This window comes from Mustelus asterias, chromosome 23 (genome assembly GCF_964213995.1).
Source record: "Mustelus asterias chromosome 23, sMusAst1.hap1.1, whole genome shotgun sequence".
Classification (NCBI taxonomy): Eukaryota; Metazoa; Chordata; class Chondrichthyes; order Carcharhiniformes; family Triakidae; genus Mustelus; species Mustelus asterias.
Window position 1 is genome coordinate 44,670,617 of NC_135823.1, and position 13,068 is coordinate 44,683,684.

The window sequence follows — 13,068 nt, forward strand, 5'->3', positions numbered from 1 at the left end:
CTTCGTACTAAGCGGGTGAAAGTCAAGTTTCGTTTTGCAAATCATTGATACATGCTGTCACATCGGGAACACAACTTTAATAGCACAACATGAAGGTAATAAAACAATATTCTTAAAACTAGGGGCTGAGAAAATATAGTCAGATTCCCCTACTTGGGTATTAGTTCTTAAAATATTTGTGAAAGCAGAGAGCATTGTTTAAGTTATTGTTCAAGTTGTGTTAGAAGACACAATGAATGCTTTGCAATGTATAGTACAATACAGATTCAGCATGGCTGATTTGCAGGATTAAATCAAATTGTGTTTTATTACTACTGGAGTGTTGTTTTCAGGCTTAAAGTTCTTTTGTGCATAAATCAGTGCCCAAATTGTTATTAAAAATTACTTTAACAGTGAATTTGATGCTATCACATAGCTTTACAAGCACGTGTGTAAAGAGAAATGGGACCTACAACAATTGTTGTCAGAGCATCCCACCCGTCCTTTCTCACCTTCAGCTAATTCCTTGCCTGTTACCAGTTACTTTTTCATCATAATTATTCCTGCCAATAAATTAGTAGCTTTCTCTGAGAAACATTCAAAGACTTTTTGAGTTCTTGGTGCAGTTACAACACACAAAGTTAACAAATTGTACATGCTTAAGTATATAAAATAAACAATTGGAAACAACTATTCTCTTCCATGTCCTTCTGTCGGGGGAAAAAGATACAAAAGTCTGAAAACACATTCCAACAGATTCAAGAACAGATTCTTCCCTGCTATCATCAGACTTTTGAACAGTCTATCACATATTAAGCTGATCTTTCTCTTCACCCTATCTGTAACTGCAACACTATATTCTGCACCCTATCCTTATGGCTGGTACGCCTTATGGGCGGCACAGTGGTCAGCACTGCTGCCTCACAGCGCCAGAGACCTGGGTTCAATTCCAGCCTTGGGTGACTATCTGTGTGGAGTTTGCATGTTCTCCCCGTGTCTGCGTGGGTTTCCTCTGGGTGCTCTGGTTTCTTTCCACACTCCAAAGATGTGCAGGTTAGGTCAATTGGCCATGCTAAATTGCCCCTTAGTGTCAGGGAAACCAGCAGGGTAAATATGTGGGGTTATGGGGCCTGGGTGGGATTATTGTTGGTGGAGGCTCGATGGGCCGAATAGCCTCCTTCTGCACAGTCTATGATTCTTTTCCTTTGTGCCTATGTACTCTATGAACGGTATGCTTTGTCTGTATAATGTGCAAAAGGCAATACTTTGCAATGTATGCCAGTACGTGACGATAATAAATCAAATCTTATTTCACAGTAACTTTCACAGAAACTTCATTGCAGTGTTAATGCAAACCTATGAGAGAAGAGAGAAAAAAGAGAAAGAGACAGAGAAAAAGAAAGAGAGAAAGGAGAGAGAGATAAGAGAGAGAAAAAGAAAGAGCGAAAGGAGGGAGAAAAAGAGAGAAAGGATAGAGAAAAGACAAAGAGAAAAGAGAGAGAGGGAGAAAGAGAAAAAAAGGGAAAGAAAGCTAGCAAGAAAGAAGAGAAATCTCATTAAGCGCGGTTTGCAGTATTTGTCTGTGTTGCTGTCTGGTACAGTAAGAAGTCTCACAACACCAGGTTAAAGTCCAACAGCTGTCTGGTTGCCAGCAGGAGTGGACACTGTGCTGGGGATGTGCAATGGGGAGATGTTTCGAGTTGCAGCGCAATGGGCGGAGTGAGCGCACTGAAGCCCGGGGCTCGCCGTAGAGGGGGGGAGGGGATCACGGGACCGGGTCTCTTGGCAACAAACCCGTCGGCACCGGCAAGATGGCGAACGTGGTCAACAAAGTTTCTTGGTCCAGCAAGGATGGCGAGGCGAGGCCCGGGGAGGATACCCCGTTACTGAACGGCTCGCCCAGCGCCTCCCAGAGCCCGGCGCTGCCCCGCCAGGTAAGCCAGCGGCCGCCAGGTGTGCCCATCCCCTCCCCTCTGTCCCCCAGGCCGCTCAGTGTTCAGACCCAACACGCCCAGCTTCTTACCTCCTGGCTGGCTGCTGTTTGTGGAACCACTCACAGGCTCAATCACTCTGCTGTTAGCAGTACAAACACAAAACAAAAGATCTGGAGATCTCTCAGCCCCGGGCTGCCTGATTAGCTCACATTTAAAACCATCTTTCTGCCCTCCCAACCCCACAAACAAGAGGAGAATTTCGACAATGGGCTTCAAACTGTGATGGATTAAAAAGTTGGGTATTGTTGGGTTAGTGGATTCCCCCCCTCCCCCCTCCAATCATTCAGATGTTTGAAATTAGAAAGTCGCTTCAGGTTTTTTTTATAAAAAACATTTCATGCTTGTGTTCTGATTCATGACCTGTAATTTAAAAAGGGCCAGTGTACCGCTGTAGTTGCTCTAATCATTCCATTCTCTACAAGGCTGTGATTTAATCTCTGGGTTCTGATAGTATTTGTAAACAATCAATGGTCACATAAATTTAGATTAGATTACATGATGTGATAACCGCGAATGGTATTTGTGCTCAGATTCCAACTCTGAAATCATCTTGAAAATGTTGATTGTCTTGCTCTTCTTACATATCATTAACAATCATATGGATGTTGTGGACCTGTTGGTGTTGGAAGCCCCAACTAGAGCATTGAGAATATTTTCTCACACAACTTGCTCAGTGTGGCAGTCTGTCTTTGGGTAGGGCACCCTAAACTTGCTTTCACCAACACTAGTCACACACATTTAATTGACAATTCTTCAGCAAGTCCTCAGATTGCTTGGCATTGTATCATAGGTGTCTGCTTGTTTGCAGCTTCAGTTGTGTAACTTCTAGACTGTTTCAGAACTGTACAGATGAAGTGTTTTTCTTTCATAGAAGGAAGGGGCATTTGGGCAAATTCTAGATTCTGGGGCTGATGACAACAGGAATATATTTGATACGGAATTGTAAATGTCACTGTTGCAACCGAACTTTATTTCATGAACTATTTGGTCTATCATGCTGATGCTGGCTATTTGATAACATTTGTGTTTTGTCTTATATCCCAGCCTGTGCATGCAGCTCAGCAACATTATTAGCTATGCTGTGAGCATTGATGTACATATAACTTGGTACAATCCTTCAACAACTTTCCTTAATCTGGTCCTTGTAATTTTTAGGATGCTTCCAATTTTACTGCTGTTTATAACCTGTCATCGGGAAGCCTTTTTGCTCAAGTCACAGGCTTCTGGGTTCACGTCCTACTCCAGGTCTTGAGAACAAAAATGAAGGCTGACTGTGCAGTGGAGTACCTCGGGAGATTTGCATTGTTAGAGGTGCCACTTTTCAGATGAAATATTAAACAGAGTCACTATCAGCCCACTCAGGTTGAGGTAATGGATCCCAAGGCACTATTTCAAAAAATGGTAGTGGAGTTATCCCTGGTGTCCTGCGCAATATTATTCCTCAATCGACATCACAGAAAACAGATTCTGGTTATTATTGCATTGCTGTTGTGGGAGCTGGCTGTGTGCAAATTGGCTGCCATGTTGCTTACATTACAACTGTGAATATACTTCATTCAATATAAAGAGCTTTGTGTCCGGTGGTCATGAAACACTCCATATAAATGCAAAACCTTTTACTCCTCTCAGATATTTTCTTCTTCCCCTCTCCCTGCTTCACACCAGCTCCTCCCAATCCTCCTCTTAAAACCCCGTAAACATATCCTTTTATTTCTTTCGCCCTCATCGGTTTTAAATGCCTCAATTACTCTTTGTGGTAAAACAATTCACATTTTTACTACTCTCCTGACACCCCTCCTGAATTCCCTGTTGGATTTAATAGTGACTATTTCACTTCAATGAATTAAGTTTCTCTTGAAGTGGAAACATTTTCTCTGTCTATCTTGAAAAAAATCTTTAATTTTCAAGACTTCTTATCAGGTTATGCCTTGGCCTTCCCTTTGAGTGAAAAGACCTCTAGTCTGTTCAGCCTTTCTCGATAGCTATATATGGCCTCCTTATTCTTGCCACCACAATGCACAACCCTGCACTTGCATCATTTTGACACTAATTTGCCAAATTGCACACTATTCTGAAAATCTATTAAGATATTGTATTTTGTACATACTTTCCCAATATTAGCTACATCCCAAATTTGGTGTTTTCTGCAAGTTTTAAAAAACGATACTGGCGATTCCCAAGCCTAAATTCCGGTGTAAAACTGTGAAGTTCAGTGGTCTAAGCACTGATGCCTGTGAAATACTACTTCTGACCTTTTTGCCATTGGAGTAGTTACCCTTAAGCACTACTGTCAGCACTCTGGCAGTTGGATAAGAAAAATACATTGTGTGTGCATCCAAGGTGCAAGAAAAACATGGAAGCCCTTTAGAATTACTAAATAACACTGCTAACAATGTGAAATGAATGGATCTCAATGTGATCAAGCAGACTTTGGGTTCATATCTCGATGTCAACAAGATTGGTTTAATGTGAATGGTGAAGTCAGCTGACTTCATGATAGGAACAGGAGAGCACATCAAAATCCACCTGTTGATCCTTGTTTAATGACTTGAGATGGTTGTTTATACAGATCCTTGCCTCAAAGTGTAAATCAGATGGCATCAAGTGCAAGACTCCTGTTGGAAAGCTCACAAAACTGAGTTGCAGGGATATGTTGACAGGCAACACATGAGACACTTGTAGACAGAGTTAACAGCTGTTCATGGTATCAGTAAAGAGCCAAGATAAATCACTGATAATGAATTGAGATGTAATCTGTTAGGAATGGGTGATCAACAATACTAAGTAGCTCTGAAGAAGCATTTGATCACATTCTGCATGTTGGATGTTTCACTGATCATTATGAAATAGAAGATGCCATGAAATCAATGCAAAATGGCAAGGTACCAGGATCTTTGTTCCTTTTAAAATTTAGTTGTTGTGTGCAGGCAGATTTTTCAGGCCTCTTTTAAAATCTTTATATGTGGTTTTGCATGATTTAGCATAAAACTAGGGCTGTGCGGTACCTTCCAGGCTGCTGTCCGGTTGTGAGCTGTGTAGCATAATGGGAACCAGGATTAGGACAAAATAACATTCCTGGAGATTTACAAGATTGGACACAGAACTCATGTTTTCCCTATTTGCTGTGCCTAATCTGGAGAGAGAATGTCACGTAGCACCTATAGGACGCAATGTGATATCTGAAAAATGTCACATTTATGTTTCAGGATCAATATTCTGTTAGCTTTTTCTGCTGCTTAGTATAGTGGGTAGGAAGTTCTTGGAATCACAATGCAGATTTGTGGCTAGCCTCAAGACCATGAGAAAAGAAAACCCAAGATATGATTTTTGGTGTGCATCCTAAATCAGACAAATGAATGAGAGAAACAGGAATTTTAGAAAGAGGCAAGAAAACAAACATTGTGGAGAGGGAATTATTGTCTTGAAGGATGTCAAATTGCACATTACTGCATGAAAATAAACAGGAATTTAAATACTTCAAGAACAACGCAGTTGATGATATCCATCCATCCAGCAAAAGTATTTTAAAAACATATTCAAACAATTGTGGCACTAAGTAGCTCCACAGTTCCACAATATGCTTTTTAAAATTTCTCACAGGGTAGGTGAGGAGTTCTATCTGACAACAGCTTTCAGTTCCAAGTATGACCTCCAAGCATTAAGGGTATGATTATCATTGGCAAGGTAATTTTTATGAACTCTCTCTCAAGTCTGCCCCAATGGTTAGCTTTCCAGAGTTCCATTTCAATTGACTAACCAACAATAACCTGTTTTCACAATTCACCAACCTCTGATAAAACACTCCGCTCTTTAGCATTATCAAGCTATTCACATAGCCTTTGAGTTTTTGGACCCTTTGAGTCCCTTCACACAGTGCCTCCAAGAGCCCCTGCATCTGTGTGCTGATTGCCTTCTGCTTCCAGATCTCTTTTGTGTCTGGCCACATGGCTTCTGTATATTAACGTCCTCCTTGTACCGCTTCCAGGTTAAGGGTCACCAGGTTACGTGAACCAGTGTTGTTACTATTATTATTATTCAAGAAAATTACAATTGATCCTACACAACTGATACAAACTTCTAAAGTCATTTTCAAACATACTGAAAACCAATTAGAGATTCCACAGACATTTTAAAGATTACAAATTTTCCATGTCAAAAGTTGCCATAACTATAAGTGTGAGGCTATCCATTTTGGTTGGAGAAATAAAAAGGCAGCTTATAACTAAATGGAAAGAAACTTCAAAATGCTTCGGTGCAGAGGGATCTGGGTGTCATTGTGCTCAAATCACAGATGGTTAGTAGGCAGGTGCAGCAGGTAATAAGGAAGGCAAATGTAATTTTGGCATTCATTAACGAAGTAGAGAAGTGCTGTTGCAATTGTTTAGGGCATTGGTGGGACTGCAGCTGGACTACTGCGCACAGTTTTTGTCCCTTTACTTGAGGAAGGATGTAAATGCATTAGAGGCGGTTCAGAGAAAGTTCACTCTGAGAATGAAGGACTTGGCCTATGAAGAGAGATTGCGAAGTTTAGGCCTATACTCTCTGGGGTTTAACATTATCTTCTGTACCTCAATCGGATCTCATCTCATTCTTCTAAAGGGGGTGGACAGGATATATGTAGAGTGGATGTTTCCCTTGTTGGATGTAGTTTTTCACGCAGATTTAAAATGAGGAAGAATTACTTCGCTCAAAGGGTCATGAATCTGTGGAATTCTCTTCCCCCAGAGTGCAGTAGATGCCAGAACGCTAAACAAAGGAGGAGATAAATAGGTTTTTGATTAGTGCTGAGATGGAGAGTTATGGAGAGTAGGCAGGAAGGTGGAGATGAGGCCAACATGAGATCAGCCATGCTCGTATTGAATGGTGGAGCAGGCTCAAGGGGCTGCTTTGCCCACTCCTGCTCCTTGTTCTTATGTATAACAGGCGCTGCTTAACCTGAGTATTTCCAGCATTTTCCATTTCTTTCAGATTTCTAGTATCTGCAATATTTTACTTTTCTATTGGTACCCTAAAAGTTAAGCTGCCTTCAGTGAAGTGTGGTAAGAAGTTTAACAACACCAGGTTAAAGTCCAACAGGTTTATTTGGTAGCAAAAGTCACAAGCTTTTGGAGCCTTAAGCTCCTTCAGGTGAGTAGGAATTCTGTTCACAAACGGCATATAAAGACACAAACTCAATTTACAGAATAATGGTTGGAATGTGAATACTTACAGTTAATCAAGTCTTAAAGGTACAAACAATGTGAGTGAGTTCCATTTGAAGAAGGAGCTTAAGGCTCTGAAAGCTCGTGGCTTTTGCTACCAAATAAACCTGTTGGCCTTTAACCTGGTGTTGTTAAACTTCTTACTGTGTTTACCCCAGTCCAACGCCGTCATCTCCACATCTTCAGTGAAGTGTAACAGGGTTTGTAATTGTGATCTCAACTGAACTCTGGCTCTGAAAGAAAATTGTGGCATAATGTTAAATTTCTCTCATGATTAATTTGTTTCTAATTTTTTTAAAAGTTTGCTCCTAATGTTTAAGTTACTAATTTAACCCCATGTAAATGACCAAATCCTTATTTTGCTCTCTGTAAAATTATTAAAAATTGATTTGATTATTAGTGCTTTTCGTTTCCTGGTTGGCTTTCTGTGAGAATTCTTTAATGTGATTGGCTGCTTGGATAGCTTGATGACATCACTGCAGCTTGGCACTGGGAAACCCCATTTAAAAATGCCACAATCAATTGCACATCAGGAGAGGTAAAGTTCTCACTACGGATTGCTGAATCTTTGAGCGAGACATTCCCTTGTTACGCTATTGATCGCAAGCTCCAGGGCACTATGTTGATGGGATGTGATGGAAGGAGGCTCACGTGGAGCATGAGCACCATCATAGCATCAGTTGAGCCAAATGGTCTGTTTCTGTGCTGTAAATTCTATGCAATGAGCCAGCTTAAATTGGAATAATTAGTGCCATCTTGGATGAATTGACTCCAATAATAGGAGCCCTACGGTTTTGGGCATCAGATAATCAGTTCATTAAAAGGCAATCTTTTATTTCATGAGCAGCATTAAAAAATACAGAGAGGGTGCCACAAACCTCATTTGGTAGTACAGTCGTGTTAGCATGTTATCTCACTAAGTCTCTTCTAACATATTCAGACTTCACTGAAGTTTCTACATGTTACTTGTTTACTACATTCCAGAGAACTGGCTTTGACAAATAGGAATCACATGAGTCTTAGACAGCAGTCTGAATGTTGTATCTTAACAGATTGGAATATTATCTGCTTTTGTTCTATTTACCCATACAAAGGCTGTCTGATTTAATATTCTCATTCTGTACTGTCAACCCTCCTGAGGACCCAATTATAAAAGAGACGAGTGCCTGTTTGGCTATGGAGACTTCCACCAATAGTAATTCTATATGTTATCGATGTCCAGCCCGAAAGAGTCACGCGCTCTCATGCTACTGATTGCAGGTATCCTCATCACCATTTGCACTCTGCAAACAGTCATCAATGTGGCGCTTTTGCTTTTAACAATTTGTATGCTGCGGTGATTGTTGTCGACAAGGGGAATGAAATATCACTGTTAGATAAAAGGGGCGAAAACCTATGCCATTTCTCAAGTCGTTTGAATTACCATCAGTTGCCCTAACAGGGGTGGGCAAGTTTGTGCCGAGATGCTGACACTTTCACTTGACAATGCACTGCGGTACCATGTAGGGCTGGTGTACATTGTAACGCATGTGCAATATGATATCTGATTGGCGTGGACTGAAATCTTAAAAGTTGTGAGGAAAAACCTGAAGAAACTCTAAAGAGTAGCAACAGAACTTCTGGCCATTTGGAAATTATTGTTAGAAGGGGAGAATGTAACAAATTTCAAGGAACCAACTCAATGTTAGGCTTCGGAAACAAAAACAGAAAATGCTGGGAAAAGCTCAGCAGGTTTGGCAGCTTCTGTGGAGAGAGGATAGACCCAACGTTTCACGTCTGAATGACTCTTCATCAAAGTTTCATTGCCTTTATCATTGTTAGGTTTGCCTTTTCATTGTTTCTTGCCACCTCCCTTGTGTGAGCTTTTCTTATTTATTTTTTCATATTTTGGCTGCTTGCATATCCTTTTGTCCTCTTAATGGCTTTTCACTGAGAATTTCCTGTCCTTTAAGGGTTGCAGGGTTATACTCTGCCTCATTGAGATTGCTGTATTTACTTGTTCGTCCCTTTTTTTCCCCTCACAATCCTACAAAAATAATAATTTTTCAATCTTAAAGTTTCTGAGCGCTGCAGTGTACTTGCAACATTTAGTTTGAATTCGAGATGTTATTGTGATTTTCTTCTACTGGTACAATTCATTCTAATGTGGAGTGAATAGTCCATTGAAGATATAATTGGTCGTGTTCATGGATAAATATTCTGAAACTATAATTTAACCTTGTGTTTGTGAACAAGCTGATATTTCTGTCCATTTAGAGTTAAAACCATTGTCATTAAGGCCACATGCACTTAGCATTTTGAGGAACTGTGTACATCTGTGGCTAAAGTTTTCAGAATAGTGTTAAAGAACAGTGAGTCAAACTGACAGCATAAGACTGTTTCTGCTTTTAATTTGTAAAAATGGCCAGAAGAGCAAGTGGTGGATTTGTATTTCAACGAGAGGTTATTTGCCAGTTCAGATCCTTTCCTTCCTCATTTCACAAGTATATCTTGGAAATGGTGGATGAGCTTGCAGTTACTGAGAAACAATTTTGCTCCATTTCTTTAATGTTTCCGTTGGGATTAGAGGAAATATACTGGAGGAAATATTAGTTACACAAAGAGGCTTATGGTAGATTTTGTAATGAGGCAGATCAAAGTCCCAAGTACAGAATGTACTGGGGAGCCTGAAGAGGGTTTTTAACTGAAGCATCCTGACCTAGCTTCTCTAAGGATTGGGCAAAGAATATTAGTGAAACGTAAACAAATTGTCTCAAAAATGAAATGTCGATTTGAAGAACAGATTACACACCAATCTAGTATTCAGCTGAGTGCCTGAGGGGATGCGCGTCTCAGCTTTGCTTGAAGCAGGAAATTGCTAAGAAAGTTACAGTTTGATTGCGAGAAGTATCTGCTGATTATGGAAGTCCAGTTCACTTTTGGCTGGGCGAGCTGTAGCTGCACAACATTTGATGCTTAATTTTCCTCCACCCCCTCCGATCCATCTAGATTCGCCCTCCCCTCTCGATTTCTGCCAGCGTTCATTAAAAACATATTTGATTTGTCTTCCATGGATCCAGTGTGACCCTTCACTTTTCCTCAATGATCAGCATCTGTCTCAGTGTCTCCCACTTGCTTAATGGCCTGGGTTATGCAGTTGGAATAACAGTGAGGCTGTCACTACCACCATTATTAAAGAGTAAATCAGACTGCAACTTCTGGCCCACATATGATTTTACTTGAGGCCGCAGCTGGAATACTGTGTGCAGTATTGGTCCCCTTATTTGCGGAAGGATATATTGGCCTTGGAGGGAGTGCAGAGAAGGTTCACCAGGTTGATACCAGAGATGGGGGGTGTTGATTATGAGGAGAGACTGAGCAGATTGGGTTTGTACTCGTTGGAATTTAGAAGGCTGAGGGGGGATCTTATAGAGACCTATGAGATAATGAAGGGGCTGGATAGGGTAGAGGTGGAGAGATTCTTTCCACTTAGAAAGGAAGCTAGAACTAGAGGGCACAACCTCCAAATAAAGGGGGGTCAGTTTAGGACAGAGTTGAGGAGGAACTTCTTCTCTCAGAGTGTGGTGAATCTCTGGAATTCTCTGCCCACTGAAGTGGTGGAGGCTACCTCGTTGAATATGTTTGAATCACGGATAGATGGATTCCTGATTGGTAAGGGAATTAGGGGTTATGGGGATCAGGCGGGTAAGTGGAACTGATCCACTTCAGATCAGCCATGATCTTATTGAATGGCGGGGCAGGCTTGAGGGGCTAGATGGCCTACTCCTGCTCCTATTTCTTATGTTCTTATATGTGTAATTAAACATGGAAATCAGGACCTTGCTGTTGGAGGTGCCCTGCTCCTCCACAAGCTTCACTATACCGTACCTGGCCAACTAGTTTGGCATTCAAGCACATGAAGGGACTTATGGTACTTAATCAGATACCCAATAAAAGCTGGGGCTTTCCCATTCGAGTGTAAATGAATTTCTATGTCTTGTAAATGGTCTCTGGTAAGTTGGCCACACATGCAGATAGCTTAAATGGACATTCCTTCATGTCTTCGGCTAATAAAAATGCATCCAACTCAGTCTTAAAAATTTCAATAGTCCCAACATCGACAGTCTTTGGGAAAGGTTTCCAGATTTTCACCACCTAGCCTAGCTCTGATTTTGCGATTGTGCCCGATTGTTCAGGATCTCCACCAGAGGAAATGGCTTCTCTGTATCTTCCCTATCAAATCCCATGACATTTTAAAGACCTCATTTAGGTCATTCATAAACCTCTAAGCCCAAGGGAATGCAAATCAAGTTCATGCAACATGTTCTCATAATTTAACATTTTAAGCCTCAGTATCATTCTGGTAAATTTGCTTTGCAGCCTTTTAAGGCCATTATCATCTTTGCTGAGGTTAGATGCCCAAAACTGATACTGCAGTTGCTGGAAGTCTGAAACAAAACCAGAAAGCGATAGAATTACTCGGGGTCTGGCAGTGTCTGTGGAGGGAGAAATGAGTTTCGGATCGATGGCCTATCATTTGTACTCCAGATGTAGTCTAAGTTTTATACAATCGTTAAATAAGTTGAACACTTTTTGTATTCCAACCTTTTTAGAATAAAGGGCCACATTCCTCCCCCACCCCCTCTCGATTTCTCTTTATTTTACTTTCTGTACGTGATATTAATTTCCATTAAAATTCAAATTTACTCTGAATATCTCAGTGAGCATTCTATAATCTGGTTAAAAAGAAGTTCCTGCACAAAAGTCCATAAAAGGCCTGCGGGGGTTAGAAGTGACACTTTTCATTCGCCACTGATCATAAAATCTTGGTCAATTTGTCTGTCTCTTTGTAACTGCACCAAAATACACAACTTACTGTATCTTCTATATTAATATCACATTCAAATTTAGTTATTCAGTTCTATTGCTTTCAGCTGTGACCCTGGGAAAGTTTAAAATAAAAGAAATAACACTTGAAAAGTGTAATACATTTCAGACAAGATGAACTTGCATTGGAATACAGATGAATGTGTAGACGTGCTGGTTAGGTGCATTGGCCATGCTAAATTCTCCCTCAGTGTACTCCAACAGGCGCTGGAGTGTGGCGACTCGGGGATTTTCACAGTAACTTCATTGCTGTGTGAATGTAAACCTACTTGTGACTAATAAATAAACTTTAAACTTTTTGTTCTTTTGGTCCCCAGAAGGGTAGGGGGTTTTAGTTCAGTCGGTGCAGGCTTGGAGGGCCGAAGGGCCTGTTCCTGTGCTGTAATTTTCTTTGTTCTTTAGGAGTTAGTGGGGATAAATGCATTTTGAAAGCAGCTGATGAAGTGAATCTCAGGTTGCTCGTTGCAAAATATCAAGTATATGACTGAGAAAGAAAGGTATAAATAATATGGATGAAAATTAGCTCCGGGGTGATGCCCAGCTAATCACCCAGAGAAAGAGAAGCAAAGGGTGTGGTTGGGCACTGAAATATCATCCGTACTCTTGGATTCTTGAAGTCAAGCCTGTTGTTGAACTTTTGTTAAATGATTAATAATTGGGCAGGCATGAATTCAGATAAGCATTCTATAAAAGGATTTACAATCTTGCATGAGAGCTAGTGAAAGGAATTGTAGGTTCATGGAGCTGCAAGTTTGTAGTAACGTCACAAAATCTCTGCTTTTCATTGAGTTTTGCAGTTGTGTCTGCTACTCTTATTGGCTTATCTTTGTGCTAAAACCATGTGGTTCTGTCAATGATATTGATTTTTTTTTTGATGTTACAGCCTTCCCAAACCAATTTTTTCCGTATTGACCGACTGACCACGGTGAATCTAGATGACGATATGGCACAGGACCAGGTAATTACATTATAAACTTTTTGTGTGCATCAAAGAATTGTTGCAACTTGGCAATATTAGAACACTACAT

At 40.6% G+C, this 13,068-nt stretch overlaps 1 protein-coding gene across 1 annotated transcript in view; it reads left to right on the top strand.

Annotated features, from left to right (window-relative positions):
- The first annotated feature begins 1,732 nt into the window (after positions 1–1,732).
- Positions 1,733–13,068, top strand: part of clcn7 (chloride channel 7) — a 68,247-nt gene continuing 56,911 nt past the window's right edge. The window contains exons 1-2 of the mRNA XM_078240414.1: positions 1,733–1,913; positions 12,924–12,998. Of these exons, the coding sequence (XP_078096540.1) occupies positions 1,791–1,913; positions 12,924–12,998 (198 nt within the window). The 5' untranslated portion in view covers positions 1,733–1,790. The remainder of the gene's footprint in view (positions 1,914–12,923; positions 12,999–13,068) is intronic.